At 36.3% G+C, this 16,316-nt stretch overlaps 2 protein-coding genes across 4 annotated transcripts in view; both read left to right on the top strand.

The window, feature by feature from the left end:
• LOC136363407 (hyccin 2) overlaps positions 1 to 16,316 on the top strand; it is a 68,339-nt gene that overhangs the window by 4,847 nt on the left and 47,176 nt on the right. For both annotated transcript variants that reach the window (XM_066322609.1, XM_066322607.1), the window contains exons 3-5: positions 14,074 to 14,176; positions 15,006 to 15,084; positions 16,134 to 16,235. In XM_066322609.1, the coding sequence (XP_066178706.1) occupies positions 15,034 to 15,084; positions 16,134 to 16,235 (153 nt within the window). In that variant the 5' untranslated portion in view covers positions 14,074 to 14,176; positions 15,006 to 15,033. The remainder of the gene's footprint in view (positions 1 to 14,073; positions 14,177 to 15,005; positions 15,085 to 16,133; positions 16,236 to 16,316) is intronic.
• Positions 1 to 16,316, top strand: part of TRAK2 (trafficking kinesin protein 2) — a 112,527-nt gene that overhangs the window by 86,125 nt on the left and 10,086 nt on the right. The gene's annotated exons all lie outside the window — the stretch shown is intronic.

The following is a 16,316-nucleotide window of genomic DNA, read 5'->3' as shown; positions in this document are numbered from 1 at the left end:
GGCTGTGTAACAATGGTCAGCACAGGACCTGCTGGAGATTGTTGGTGCAGTTCACATTTGTAAAAAACCTCTTCCAGGAATTCTTTCTGCATATTCTGTGGGATTTTTTTTTTACAGGACGAAGTAGTTCATGACATCTCATTTTATACTGTATTGTTACACAAGCATTTGGTTAACATTCCAAAAGTGCAAAGTGTGTGTTTTTGTGTTTAATCTCCATGATCTGGCTAATCTCACTATGTTTTTATTGTAATTATTGTGATTCTTCAGAAAACTGGTTAGATCTCCTTTTGTGGTGAGTGTTGTGTATGGTTCGTGAGTTCTTTAAATAGTTCCACGTTGCTGTTCCTCTGAATTGTGCTTTACTGAAATGTGTGACACGGACACTTGTGCAGACTGCATGACTGCAGTTTGCTGATTCATACAGGGCAAAATTGATATGTCTGGAATAGTTTTCTGGTTTCATTCCTTATGTTTAGTGGTTTATAAATTTTAAATTGTTATTTTATTTAGGGTCTTCCTCCCCTCTTCTGCCTTGCCTTGACCCTTATGTGAGCTGGCGGAATTATTTGACATCTATCTGGAAAGACAGTGAGAAAATTTAAAAGAATAATCTTATTTTTCATGGCCATTCAGCTAAGAAAATATTGGATTGAAAGATAATGAGCTGAAATATGTGTAAAATTTGCTTGGGTTTTTTCCTTCCTGTCTTAATTTATTTTCTTCTTACTCAATTAGTTTGGTTATTTTTGAGAGTTCTGGTGGCTGTTTCTTCTTTACATTGCCTCTTCTTAATTTCTGCTTTGTCTTTTCTGTTTCCTTTAGGTTTGAGGATATCTTGAGCTTAAGGAGAGGCTGGAGAGCAGCCTTGTTGCATGCCTGCCTCTGTTTTGATTTGGAATAGGGCCGCAAGGTAGAAAAGTTGATTTAGAAAAGGTTATGAAGAAGTCCACAGTAGTTACTCAAATAACTTCCCTAAATGTCCTAAGCACAAGATCTTGGAGACACATGGGCATAAGCATAGCAGATTTGGTTATAGAAATAGCTCAAGTTAGCTTGTATCTGTAAATTTGAATGTTATATTTCCTGCATGTGAAAACTTGGCTGGAATTTTAATTATTTTTTTTAAACATGAGCTTTGTGAAGATGTGGTGTCTTAAGACTGGTGTGCCCCATGTGTAAGCTACAGTGGTGGTTCCACCATCCCATTTAGCATTGTGGTGGCTGAACATGAGGGCCAATAACCTTTTAGACAAGACCTTTCAAAAAGTAGGAGGCTTTTATGTCAACTTAGTTATAAAGGGGGTAGAGTGAGCAATTTATCAAGCACTTGGTACATGCCATCAGAGCAGAGCAAAGAATGAAAATCTAAACGCTCAACTTTGAGTTTTGATACCTGCTTATTGCTCTGGGTTAAAGGTATACTTTTTTGGAAAGGATTCTTGACTTTTCAGCATATCATCATGCTTTAGGGTTGGAAGCACACACCCAGTTAAAAATGGAAATTGAAAAAGGCTCCCCACATAGAATGAGTGTTGTACTGGTCTTAGTATCTGCAGCAGTGGGGGAGACAATTGGTTAAAGTCCGTTTACTGTAGGGAGCTTACACAAGAAGTGATTGAGGAGCTTAAATGATAGTAATGTGCCCTTTTACATAGAAATGTGAGGCATGCTGACAGAGGATTTATCCCAGCACAAGCTCATATTTCTTTGGGTAACAGTGGAGAACTTTCCATTGCTGTATTTTTTTTAAGATGTTTTGTTGTGCTGAAACAGAAGAGAGACATAAGCTAAATATGGACACAGAGGGGAGGGCAAGGGGGGGTTAAATGTGAAATGGAAAGATTACGAAATCCTTATGCCTGTGGGTTTGGGGGTTTTTTAAGGTGCTTGTTTCTTGTTCTTAGCATAGAGCAGGCCTTAGATGAAATTGCTGAGCTTCCAAAGCTGCTTCTAGATTGTTCATTATGGATTTGTTCTGTTTGGCAGTTGTGTAATTTACAAAGCAGTACACCCTATGGTCTCCAATGTTGCGCATGTGCAATAATTTCAAATAGTAGCATTCTTAAGCTTCTGGAAATTACTAAACCATATTTGTGGCAATTTCTTGGGAAGAGAGATACTAATTTTGTTAGACTTCATGTGAACCATTCTGATAGCTTTCTTCATGTTAATGGACTGCAGCAAATTGCAGTGTGAATCTTGCCATGTGAGAGTGGCAATGAAAATCTCTGAAACAATTCTGTTACCTATGGACATACAGCTGGATGTAGGAGTCTTGGACTGGAGGGTAAGTTGAGTGCAAATAGAAAAGAAATACCTAAAATACTAAATGGATTTAAGCTTAGCATTTATAAACTGCATATCTACACTGTTTATTTTCACAGACATCCTGTGACAGCAACCTTTCCTTAAAATCACAGGTGTCACATGCATTGTATGACTCTCCATTGAGCAGGAAGGCTGGGAGCAGGCTATTGCCTTTTCTGTTTGCTTAGATCTGTGTGTCTGCCAGGACTTGTTTCATGTGTTCTGAGTCTTCACTTTGCCTTCACCCCTGTTAGTGTAAACACCACATGAGTTTGAGAAGCTCCTGTGTGTCTGTTTAATTAGAAAACTTCCTCGCCTGCTTTTTGTTTGTGGGAGAAGGAAAGAACAAGACTTTCTTTTTCCTCACTACAATTTGTGTTAGAAGTTGAGACAGCAAATAGAAATATTACAATTGCAAGTTGAGACATGGGTTGTCTCCAAAGGAGCAATTGTAGAAATGACTGAGATGGCCTTGTGCATGTGCAGGTGTTGAGTGGACTTGGACTATGCATGGTCATATCAGAACAGTTCCTGCCTTCAGAATATGCACCTTTTCTGCGTCAGTGGTGAAAACAGGCATGCGATCATTCCTTGTAGGTGCAGAAATGAAACTTTCGGATGTAGCAATTTGAGAGTTCATTGCATTTGCCTCCTCGGCCATAATGAAATGTTCCTGAGGTGTCTGGGTGTTTAAATCATTCAAATGGCAGCTGAGTTCCGCACATACGTTGTGATCCAGGACTCATGGCATTAAACTCTGAGAGAGAGTCTGTGCTTTGCTTTTTCCTCTCTGTGGGTTAAATCCATTCAGTTAGCTGCAGGTTTAATATGGTTTTTCACAGTGAATGGTACAGTTTACATGGCATAACTAAAACTACTAAAGCACTAATTTTACCTCTTAATTTAAATTAAAATGTTAGCCCTATATATCTAGTTTTTAGCTTGCCAGATTAGCCCAAAATTAAACTGTGACATTTTTAGGGAAATGGTTGAAGATGTTCTAGTAAATTCTATAATAATGCTTCTATGTTAACTTTGTAATTTTTTCCCCTAGCTACTTCAGTAAATTGAGTAAAACTTAGGATGCTAAGGCAGAAGAATAAATGTGCAACAGTGAGATTTTGTGTTTGTTGTGCACAAAGTTCTAATCAGGTTGAGATCATGGATGGATTCCGGATCAAATTAGGGGTCAGTGGCCAATACTAATTGGCATTAATGCTGCTGAAATTATGTAATTGAGTATTGTGCTGATTGTCACAGTGTGGTTTGTGCCACCCTTCCACTCCCCCCCGCCCCCATATTTGGCAACTTTAAATTTATTAAATGTTCAAAGGTTAGTTTTGATGTTTCCTCTGTGCCCTTTTTCTTAGACTTGCAAGTTCTAGTCTGTGATAAAGACAGAAAATTAGGTAGGTCCAACACATGAAAAGTAGAAGGAAGTTCAAGAAGATTAAAGTTACAGTGCCTGTAGATATTAATTTTGTCTTATAAATGCAGAAACCTTAAATATTTGTTGGTCAGTGGGGAAGTGGAACTGCCATATCTTCTGCTAGGAAAGCTCTACTTCAGCACAGCATCTTGTCATTTTACTGGAACATTTTGCAGGAACCTTCTCACACTTGGCTAGTGGAGATGTGTGTGGGTGTGATGGTCCATTGCCCTTCTCTGCTGATGATACTCCCATGATTGCAAACTACTGTATTTGATGGCTTATTTTGATAATGAATTTTTGGTCTTGTGTGAGAGAGGAGGGAACAAATCTTAAATGGACATTATAATGCTAATTAGGAAACCTTAATCACTATGTTGTCTGTTGTCAGCTCTATCAAGTTTTGATGTATTTCAAATTAATATTCCAATGGGTAGCTTTTGAAAGACAAAATATCTCCTACAAGGAAAGGATGCAGCCTTTTCTTGGCTTTATGGAGAATTCTAGTAGTAGTTATTTTTATTGCTATTTTTGTGAACTGCTGGGGTATTCTGCTTTAGTAATGTGTGCTGACTCTGAATAGATTGCAATGATTATCTCTTTGTCTTTCTGAATGCAGATTTCAGAGCTTTCTGAAATATGTAAGGTTGCTATAAGTAAATTCTGCACATTTATACATGTGTCGCATTTTTGGAAAATGGAAAAGGTTTTTATTAGCATTTCTTTTTTTATTGCAGGGGAATGTGTGAAGTTGCCATCTCCTTGGTTTTAATAGTTTAAATGAAGCAGATAGAGCTGATTGTGGAATAGAATTGTTAAACTATGTTATGAAAATCTTTTCAAAGTGCCAGTTGGATAGCTGGCAGATAAGGCAAAAAGCACGAGGATTTTTCCCCCCCAAGTATGAAACCCTTGCTGCTCACTGATGAGAAATAATTATGGTGTAATCATCTTAACCTGCAAATCTGAACATAATTGCAAGTACGAGGGTGTTAGGTCTGGGTTTTTATTTTGTTCAGAACAGATTTTCATGTGCTGAAGGAGTCACATGTGGACTGTGTGCATTGGTTTTGGCTTATTCTTGGGGGTTTTCTGTCCTGGTGATCTGGGTTTTTTCTTGGTGGTTTTTTTGGGTTTTTTTTGCTTTATACCTGATCAGCCCTCATTTTTGAGAAGCTACTCCACATTCTCTCTGCAGGTCCACTGTGCTTTCCAGTGACCTCAGTATTTATAAATCTTCTGTCTAAGTTGCCCTTGAAAGGCTTTGTGTTTTGTGGAGCATGCTGTATGGAAGATGAGTATATTACTTACACCAAAAATGTATAATCTAGCAATTTCAGGTGCCTGCTGCTTGAACTTTGGTAAATGCTGCTGATCCCTATCAGCACAATTGCATAGGGAAACAGAACAGACTTTTAATTAAACTCAGGCTCTGATTAAAATTTTTTGATGTGTTTGAAGAGAATGAACTGAATTTTCTCTATGCCAGTATAACTAATAAAAAAGTAAAAGGTCATAATTGTTACCTAGATGAGCATTACCTGTAAAAGATTAGAGGAACTATTTATGTTTAGTATAGTTAATGTGGGTATATTTCCATTTAGTAGATGTAATATATGGAATTTCTCAAATAAGGTTAATGTTGCAAAAAGCAATAGTGTAACTCCTAGTAAGTTTGCATATAAGGCCATCTCTGGTCTTTTTCCAAAGGTAAATTTATTCCAGAAACTTGAGGAAAGGAAAAGTACTGTTTCACCAACTGCTTTTGAAGTTCTGGTTTGTTGGTTTTTGTTGTTTGTTTTTTTTAAGCAAGAAAACTATTCAGTATTACAAACAAAACCCCAGAGTATTTCTGTGTATGGATGAGGTTATGTAAAAGTAGCTGAAGATTAGAACATTGAGTCCTCAGGTTTTTTTGAGTGCAAGAAATTATGTTTGAAAACCTAGAACTTTGTAAAATTAACCATCTCTGCATAAAAACCATTCCCATGTCCACACAAAAAAGCTTGAGGAAGCATACCCGTGAGGTTTGCTGCACGAATTTTCAATGCTGCCTGTCAAATCTGTAATTTTTCATCATCTTGAATGACTCACGTTTTCTGGACCTTGGGATAGTATTTGACAAAATAATTTAATTTTGTTCAGGCTGTAGATAGAAGATATGTATGAAAATAGTAGTGTACATTTAAGATCTTGCTCTTGTTTCTGGGGTGTTGGGGAGAGGAGGAAAAAGACTGTGTATTCCCACAGGAGTCATCAAGCACCTGTGGAAGGCTATTTTCGTTTTGTCTCTGTTTCGTTTTGTTGTTTGTTGTGGTTTTGCACTACTTTATTTTTTTATACTGGTCTACAGCTTAGGCAAGTGAAGAATATTGTGGAAAATCTTGCCTAACTTGGTGCATGAAAGATTGGGTTGATATAAGTTGTTTCTGCTGTGTTTATGTTGTGTTCCTAAAGATATTATATGTGAAGTTTTGTCCTAGAAAAAAAAAAAAGTTTAAATTTCAGGTTAAAAATCCCACAAAACCCATCCAAACACCTCCGCAAGAAACACCTCTGCATAGGTTAGTAACTTAGTGTCCTCACTGTTTAGAAAATACATGAAAAATGAATCATTTCACACTAAAATATTTATTAGTCTTTTCTTATGACTGGCCGGTTTGTATTCTGTTGTAATGTTGGTTTAACAGTAGAAGAATAATGACTGTAAACAATATGCATTGTGTTTAACTATTCAGCAGTGAAGATTAATTATTAAACTCATACCAAGACAAAGGGGGTACCTGGTGTAGTTGTTGCACTAATTTACATTTACTACTGTTTTAATTCTCACACAGTTATTTCATTGAGAAGCAGCATATACTTCGCAGTAATAGGCCACAGAGTGTCAATTACAGTAAGCTGAATTTCAGAATTTCATTAGAGCTTCTATTAAGATGATGAAAAAGAGTTACCTTTTCTTTAGAGACACTTGTTTCTTTGCCTGTTTTCTGTGAAGGAGAGTCCAACAAAGGCCATGTCATTTCCTGCTGTGGAGGAATCCTAGTGAAGTTAGTAGTAGGGCTGGTCATAAGCATCAAGTTTTGTAGCACAATCCCCTTAATCAGTTGGGTCCAATATCTTGATTGCTGATGTTCACACAGCTCTTAATGGATTGTGTTATATAGAATTAACACGGTCAGGAACATGTTTTATTTCTCACGTGTGGAAATTTGGACTTATACAGTCTGTCTAATCTCGATATAAAATTAACAGTGGTTTTCTCTCTGTTATGTGAGATTCTTCTTCACAGTTCTTAAAAACCCTCTCTAGCTTTCAGAAAACTGGTGGGAGACTGAAAATGACTGATGCTGAAATAACGCTATGATTGATGACATGGCAGAAGACAAGTTGTTTCCTCTGCAGTGACAGTTGGAAGTAATAAAGGCAGCTACAGTTTTAGCTGTGAATGCTGAAGCAGATCTTAGGTTTCAGAATTCTTGATGCTTTACCTCTGAATTGTGAACAACCTCTGTGACTTAATGTGACTTAAGTCCTTCTCATTAGGGTTCACCTTGCTTGTGTATTCTGTTAGGTCAAGCAGAAGAGATCTGGGCTGTTGTGAAATTGTTCACAGCTCTGAAATTGTGTCATCTTGATGAGGCGTGGTGTGATCAGTGAAGTTTCGTTTAACTACGTTTGTTGTTCGCTTTTTAAGGTCTGGGAACTTGTAATGGAGAAGTAAGACCAGCATATCAATCAGAATTAGTTTTATCCGTGAAAGCTGTGCACCTTAAATGTGAATGAAACATCTGAATCACATATTAGATTTATGGCATCATGCAATAAAACAATGCCTTATGGATCTTTATTTTAACTCTGCCATTTCAAAAGTTTATTTTGGAACTTTGTATTCTTACTGCATCAATTTTTAAAAGCCAGCAAGATGACATAATTTTAGCTATAATTGAGGTAAATTCAGATAAATTTGGAGATTCCACTCATTAAAGAATTTGTGAATGTGTAAGTAAGTGTATGGATGGGGGGAAATTTGTCACTTCAGCTTAATCTATTTACACTCCTCTTCCTGGAGGTGGAGGCTTTACCATCTGGAAGTTGGAAAGATTAGAATAAGGATTTCATTACTTTCAGCAGAGGATCCCTCTGGGTTAGATCTCTTTGAGAATAGGGTAGAAGAAAGGAGGTTAGGTAAATTAATTAATGAATATGTAACCTAAATTCCATTTTGTGTGAATTACAGTTGGTAGGGAATGCTGCAGTGAGAAATATATACTGGTATTGGAATTTAGGTATTGGTCTGGGATTGACTTCAGCATTTTTATGGATATTTTTATAATATAACAGGCATTTATTTCTCTCAAGTGACGATTTTACAGCTCAAAAGTGGGAAACTGCTTAGAATCCTTAGCTGGTATTTCTAGAATGTTTTTGCATGAATTTCTTTCCTTTACAGACCAGATAGTGATCTTAGCATAATGTTTGCAGTCTTATTCCAAAATGCATATTGGGAGGGGTTTGATGGTGTGTCTTTTTGTTGATTTGTTTTGGTTCGGTTTTGAATTTTGTTTTGGTTTTGTTCCCACAGAAATTCTGTTTCAAGTTTTCTCTTAGCCCGTGTCTGTTCATTTTTAGTACTTAGCACTGAGCGCCTTAAAAAGACCACCTTAACTGTGATTTTCCAAGTGTTAGTTTGCTGAGGCTTTTTTTTAGGCTCCTTTTACTATGCCTTTTGTGCCTTTACTTATCTAGAGGTAATTTACTCCACGAACCACAACCATGAACGAGAAGGTGGTTGGGAGAGGTAGGGTTACACGGAAAGTAATTTGCATGGAAATGTTTTTGTAAGTAAAGGAGTTAATGCAGACAAACTAGCATTGGAAGAGTTATTGCATGTGAACTGATGCAAAGGGAGGACAAACCTGTATTGTCTGGCGTAGGATGGGTTATCACCAGGATCCTGACAAGAGAATGTTTTAGGTTTGGTGTAGGATGACTGCGTGAAGTTGTTTCTAAGGAAACTGGTGCTGAGAGAATAAGGTAACGTTTCTGTGGCTAACCTACGTGTATATGTGTATATATATATTTTTAAGTGCGTCAGGTCCTTGTAATAGAATAATTAATGTGTGTTTTGTGGTATTTAAGGCTGCAGGATAACGTCTTTATTATTATTGTTTCCAAAATCCTGTAAGTAATGTAGAGGAGTATTTTCGTCAAATACAGAAGATAAGTTTCTTGTTCCACATTCTTGATCATCTCACCTCTTTTCTGCTTTATTTGTTGCATGACCTCCTAGGAGAGGAATATAGTTATGAGTGTAGAATTGTGTTTAATTCAGGTTCTGCTTATTTGCCTCTGTGAGGCAAATGGCACTTCAATTTTTCTCTCTAGGGTCACCTGACTTCCGTAGCTCTCTACAACCACTCTGTGCAATACTATGAAAACATCAGCCTTAAAGTAGTTTTTTAAACTGTTATATAGTTTCTATTTTCAGTGTTGTATTTTCATTCCCACTGCCCTAATTGTTTGTCTTCAGCAATTTTGTATCTACAAAGAACATTTTCAATGTAGGAAGGGTAGAAAGATGGAGGGTGGCAGCTGAGCTCTGTGGTGCTTGAAAAGGCACAGAAGATAATTTAGCGCTTAAAATGACTTAGAGCAGGCTTTTTGGACAGATGGGCTGTACCTTTTCTTTGCCCCTTTTCTGGCAGCTGCTGAAATTGATGTGACCTTTTTGATAAGAAATGGATCTTACTGTGCAAGTATGGCACCATGAAAGTTTACAAGACTACTATCAATCATCTTTGACTTCTCTGTGCTAAGGCTTTCTCCCATCGTTTTCACATAACTTTCTTCGTTGCTAGTATCCAAAAAGAAAGCTTTTTAGCCTGGTTGTTACTAGTGAGTCAGAGTGGGCAGGGAAGAAATGTCTTTTCCAAGTTGTTTTGCATGACTAAGGCTTGTCTAATAAGGCTGGCAACCTAAATCCCACATACAGAATACATCAGCATTTGTATTTTAAAGTTGGAATGCATGCCTGTCTGCTGAAGCTTGCAATTAAATTACCTAAAAGCTAGAGTTGGAAGAGTGCTCTTTCTGTTAAGGAGAAGGCTTGAGCTGATAATTTAAATTAATAATTCTCCAGAGGTTTTGTTTCTTCCTGTCTGTCAGTTTTTACCTTGTTTCTCTGGACTATGGAGCTGTATTCCCAAGAGAATTCTGGCAGAATGTTTGAACCTGTTTCTAATGACAAGTTGTAGCTGTAGCTCTTATTTGTTGAGGACAATAGTTTTTAAATTTATTATTTTATGTTCTTACCAAAATGACAGTTTATGAAAGTGTCTACTGAATAGGATTCTGGTAGAATAATATGTTTATGTATATGAATATAGGGAAATCACAACGGTATTTTTACTATATTTATCATAAGAGATGTATATTACAATATATGTATATTTAAATAAGTACAAGAAGTCATCCACCAAAGTTAAACATTTCCAAGGTTGGTTTTATTTTTCCTTGGGATTAGATTAGCAGGAGAGTCAGAACCTTTTCTAGGTTGGAAACAGACCGTACTGTTGCTGTTTAATATCTTCTGGTATATAACTGGAGTAGCAGGATCAAGCTGTTTACGGCAATATACTGAGTGGTTAAGCAGGGAGTTGCTTTTAAGAGAAGTTTTTTTGTAAAGCGTATTAATGAAGTCTTAGTTTACACAATTAAGTTTTCTCTACTCTTCTTGTTCTGTTACAAAACAGAAGTAACTATGTAAAACAAGTGTTACAATCTTTATCTATAATAGCTTCTTGTTTTCCTGATATTTTAAGGTAACTTACAATGTGAGAAGCAGTACACTGTTAACAGTCTAAGATTTCTATCTTGGTGCATTCAAACATTTTTTATTACTCTGTTACAAGAAAAAGTCCATTCTACCTTCTCAACCACTTAATTCTATGTGCTTCTAAGATGAGGAGTTCTTTATTTCTCTGTTCTTAGAAAATTATTCCCATATCCAGGTTAGAAGTTATTTTTCACAATCCTTATCTTCAGCTGCTTCTATAACATTTTTCTACCTTATACATACTTCTTTTTTGGTTATTTGGATCAAATGTAGGCCAGTATTTCAAATAAGAGCATATTACCAGTTTTGTACACTCTACTTTTATGTTTTCAGATTTACTTTAAATGACTTTGTGTGATCAAGCATCTTGATCTATTTTCTGACTGCTGATGCATTCCTGAACAGATGTTTTCATTGCATCATCAAAAGTTTTAGCTAGTCTTTTCCCATTTAGCCTTTTACACCTCTGCATTCAGGAATAGCTGATCACGAGAAGTTCAGATTGTGCTTTTGTTATCTGCATTTATCAGCATGTTGCTTGGTTTTCTTCCTCCAGAGTTTCCCAGGCTCGTTAGTGTGGGTGTGTGGTGGGGAAGCTTCTTTCCTGTGTGCTTCTCGCCACCTCATCTTCTGTTGCCTTCTGTCTATTCTGCTTCCCAGGGTGTTAATCACGTTTAACACAGGTGCTCTTCTTACAGAGCTATGAACTTTCTGCATCAAAGAAACTGAATGTATGTTTAGTTTAGAGTAAGGATGCTTTCCATGCTACTATTTTACAGAGGCAGCACAGAGAAATCTTTCTTCAAATATGTTTCTTTCCATGCTCAGTAATGAAAATCAGAGGAATGTTTATGTTGCTTGGAAGAACGAGCTGTAGTTGATAATGGAGTTTTCTGTTCTTTTAGACCTGTCAGTCCTGACACAGTTCGGGTTTTAATTACAAATTATTCTTCTCATGGCCTTTAAGGTAAAAGATACATCGTATTTTCATTCATTGTGCAACTAGGACTAAAACTGCATTGTGTGCATTGTGCCATCTAGTACATAATGGCCAAGAACTGGACTCATTTTGAAGTGCATGTCCTGTAATGTAATCTCTCCCATTTATGTTTAAACCAGTATAAACTACTGGCCTCTTTAAAACAAGCATACAAACAAAAACTCTGAATAAAATACAAACCACCAACAAAAACTCCTCTGTGTACTAGAATAATCATATCTTCTTAAATATCATCAATTATGAACATCTAATTGGTGGCATTTTATTTTTATTTCTAATCCCCACTGTTACAGTTGATAGTGTAGCAAGTGGTATTGGCTGAGATGATTTGGGTAATCATTTTGCTGTTGCAGAGTGATCTTGGTTAGTGGTTTAAATGCAGACTGGTAAATAGTAATGTACTCAGTATGTCTTTCTTCTAATTGTAAGTGAAAAGCTGCAGTGAGCATAGTTGTTTAAACCCTTTTTTATTTCTTTCGCTGTAGTCAAAACTTCCTGGGGAGTTACCGGAGTTTAAAGTTTCATTATTTTGCTGGTATATTGTTTGAATAAACCTTTTTCAGACTTTTATATTTTCAAAGACAAAAATACTGGGAATGGTGAATTCATCATCTCTGGAGGGATTTAAAAACCCATGTAGATATGGCACTGAAGGACATGGTTGGCAGTGCTGTGTTAATGGTTGGACTCAATGGTCTTAAAGGTCTTTTCCAATCAAGATGATTCTAGGATTCCATGATTTGTGTGCATAGCATGATCTAGGAGAGTGCTCTGACTTAGTAAAATCCTGTTTGCATCTTAACTGTAATTGACAGATGCACAGTGCAAGACTCTGACTCCTTCAGAACAGAGTATTACACCTTTAATACTAAGCATAAAGGTTCCAAGTCTAGTTTAACAACCTTATGTGTCATATTCTGCTCGTATATGCCAAATGGGTAAGTTTAGGAGAAAACATTTAAACTGCTGTTTCAGATGCTTTCATGGGGAAGCTTTTTGTTAATTGATTTTTTGCATTTCATTTTAACATTGAGTGACTGCATTCCTAACTATAACATTTCCTGTTGCATGCTTCAGTATGAATTCAAACTTGCTTATGTGTTCAGTGTTTAAGAAGTCTTCATCAGACCATATGTAAAAATATTTTGGTTTTTTGTTACTGTTACTATTAAGTAAATTTTTGGTTAATAATTATGGTTCCTATATATTTTAAGAACCTTTGAATCATAATACAAACATTTTTTTTTTTAATAAACATGAGAAATCTCTTATATTCCCTGTATTTTGTTTGCTTTGGGAGAAATGTGAACACTCTGGAAATGAAATGCAATACTCTTGGTTCAGACTACTTCAACCTTGAATAAATATGCACAGGGCTTAATGTATTGAACCAGTTTACTTTAGGGACACATGCACACAGTGTTTGATATATTTATATTTTTTCCCCCCAAAGGTACCGCAGACAGGGAGTGAGTGTAAGCATGAGGTGTGCCTTCCAGACGGCCATTTGAAAATCCCAGAGAGCCATTTGTGTGAGACTGAGCTGGGCTCCTGTGTCCCTGGAGCAGTGTCCGAGTGTGCCCGGTGCAGCCCAGCCCGTGTGGGACACTGAGCCGAGGGGCTCGCCCTGCTGCTCCTCAGCCTTCCTGTGCAGCCTCAGTGCAGCTTGTGTGCTGGGAATCCATCAGCTGCCTGTCTTGTCTCTGTGCAAGTCCTTAGAAATGTCTTGAATATCCAGGCAGATAATTTGAAAGGGAGAGATGGTTTGTCCTAAAACTGCACCAGCAGTGACCGTAGCCAGAGCAGATGTGGATTGCTTCTGTATTGATACAGCAGTTGTGGTTCTCAAGCTGATTTACACTGAAGGAAGTTCCCAAAATAGGGAAGCTTGAAGCTCAATACATGGCAAAACCACTAATATACCTAGAGTTTGCTCCTATGTGTGCTGTGTTTTCCTCATGCTCACTATGAAGGGATTCTTCAGCAAAGATGAACTTTATTGTAATACATCATTTTCATGACAACACTGAAATTTTGGCTCTGTAAGAAATATATACTAAGGAAATTATGGTATAGGAAAGTCTTTAATGTATTCAATTTAAGAATTACATGTTCTCCAAAGTCAGGATATGAATTCAGTTCACATTTTATAAAATTATTACTCTCTTCTTTCATCTTACACTGTTCTTTGCAAGTGCTGTGCATGTGGTGCTGTGCACCACTGATATAGAAGGATTTTCTACTTTCTGCTGAGTGACAAATACCTTTTTTTTTTTTTTTTTTTATGAAGGCAATTCCTCCCTTCCTCCTGCTAAAACACTGAGCCTTTTTCTTTATTGCAAGTTGCTTTATTGCAGACAGGTTCATGTGGACTTCGGAGGATTTGATAAACTTCAATTTGTAAGGCCAAAAAATATTTACACGAATCTTGGCTTTACTATATTTTTTCCCTATTTTGTCCTCATCATAGTTGTTTGTTTTTTTTTTATCTTACAGAAAACAGGGCAGTACTTGAAGGCTTGACAAATGCATCCCAGGTTGAAAAATTTCTGCATTCCTTCTCCTCTTCCTCCTTTAGAAAACTGACTTCTTTAAAGAGGTAAAGTTGAATGTTGCTCTTTTTTTTCCCAGATAGAGTGAACTAGAACTCAGCTTCTTCTGTAACATGCCCTATGATGTTTTAAATTAAATTCTACTATCCATGTCTCACTCTGACATGGTATCTGTTTCCCTATATCAAAAAGGATGTCTTTGTAAACTTTTGTTTGCAGAGATCTAATTAGTTGTTCTGTTATTTTACAGAATTATTTTTCAGTGTTTTTATTGAAATAAGTCACTCAAGTGTTACTTGAATTTAAATTAATGTTATTTCTGTATTTGTTGTATTTTACAACATGCTTTAGAAATGTGAAGCAGTTCCTGACCCACAAGAGAGTTGGTACTCTCTTAATGACTTCCTGCCAAGGGCCATTGAAAAAAATGATACATTAAGTTAATTGTGTTGGGAAGCTGTTTATCATATTTCATTTCACTTCTCATTTAACAAATACTGATAGTTCTTAAATACAAATCTTTCAGAACGCAAAACAAGTTTGTTCTGAGAAGAGAATTGGTGATTCCAGTCATGTAGTCTGGCTATTAAAAGGTCACTTAATGTAGGATTTCCATGATGTAACTTGTATGTCAAAGATGTAATTTTTGGTTGAACCTAAATAATTTTCAAAATGCATCTGAAAGATTTTAGACTCAGCAAAGAAAACAGTTGTTGTTAAATAATGGGACTGATTGCCCAAAATGCAGCTTTTTCTATTGTTTTGTATTCTATACTTCTACTGGAAAGATATTAACACCTTTTCATTGGGTAGGATTGTAAAAAACTAAATTTTCCTTCCATAACTAATATTAAACTTCTTTTGTTTCTTCTAAAGGTAAGAGAGAAGCAAAAGAAGTAAGAAAATGCTGGGATCAGAACGAGGTGTTGTGGAAGAATGGCTGTCAGAATTCAAGGTGAACTGAGAAGATGAATGATATCTAAACCATTGGCTTAATGCCACCAAACATAGTAGTGGGAGTTTTTAATATCCAATAATTAACATTTTAAATACCTATTACTCGATCTTTCAGTTTCTAATAATGCATAAAGCATGCAAAGTTCTGTGTAATTGGGTGGTACATAATATGTAATGCATAATTCTAATAGTAATTTTTATTGTTTATTATTGTAGAGCAGAACACATCAATAGCAATGTGGTCTTTTAAACATATATTTTGCGTAGGTCAAGCTGATGGAATTTAACTAACAGCTGGATAATGCTGCCCAAATTTCCAGTTGAGGAACTTTTTAATTTAAAAGCAATTAGTATATATTAATTTGGACTTTTAAAAAAGTTAAAGAAAAATACTTTACTTTTCCCCCCATGATCTGCATAAAATAATGGTTTTGTCATGAAAAATCTGGAGTCTTTTTAAGCTGTTTTGCATGTTGATAATTATGCTGAGTGAAATACAGGATAAGGCATATACAAGAAAACAGGATTTCGTGACTGATAAGAAATTAGTCTGTCATTTAAATTAAGAATTAGTAATTCCTCACATCATTGATGAGAGTAAGTCATTATGTGCTGTCATTGGGAATTTAAGTTCCAAGGATGCAAAATCCACAAACATGGTTGCCTGGGGAAGACTCGAGGCCCTCCATGCTCATTCTATACTCTCCACACCTCTTAAATAAGTGGAGTTGATTTGATAAAGTCTTCAAAAAGAGCCTGTTATATAGAGGCTGTCAAGAAGGAGAGTCTTCATACCAAACTGGAGCAAATGGTTTATGAAAGATGAATCTAAGCTGCTTTTGGATTTAACCCTGGAAGTGGTTGAGTGCTCCCAAATGCTGTTTGTATGGAGAAGGACTTGTACTCAACAATTAGGTTACAAGTCTGAATATTTACTGAACTTCACAACCTTTCTTTGATGTTGGAGTGAGACTTCATTCTTTTGTGGAGATCTTGAATACATGGAAGCATTTATTTGTCAGAGTAACCTTTTTTTTTTTTTTTCAGGCATTACCTGAATCACAAATTTCCAGCTATGCAGCTACATTGCACCGAAAAAAACCACTGGTACCAGCTCTTTATAAGGTTATTCAAGACCCAAATAATGAGGTAGGAGATTTAAAAAACCTATTTTTATTCTCATTCCTAGATCTTTCACATCAACAGCAAAACTAAAGTAATGAAGAGGAA

This window comes from Sylvia atricapilla, chromosome 7, assembly GCF_009819655.1.
Source record: "Sylvia atricapilla isolate bSylAtr1 chromosome 7, bSylAtr1.pri, whole genome shotgun sequence".
Taxonomy (NCBI): domain Eukaryota; kingdom Metazoa; phylum Chordata; class Aves; order Passeriformes; family Sylviidae; genus Sylvia; species Sylvia atricapilla.
Note: the sequence above shows the minus strand (reverse complement) of the source record. Positions and strands in the feature narration are given on the sequence as shown.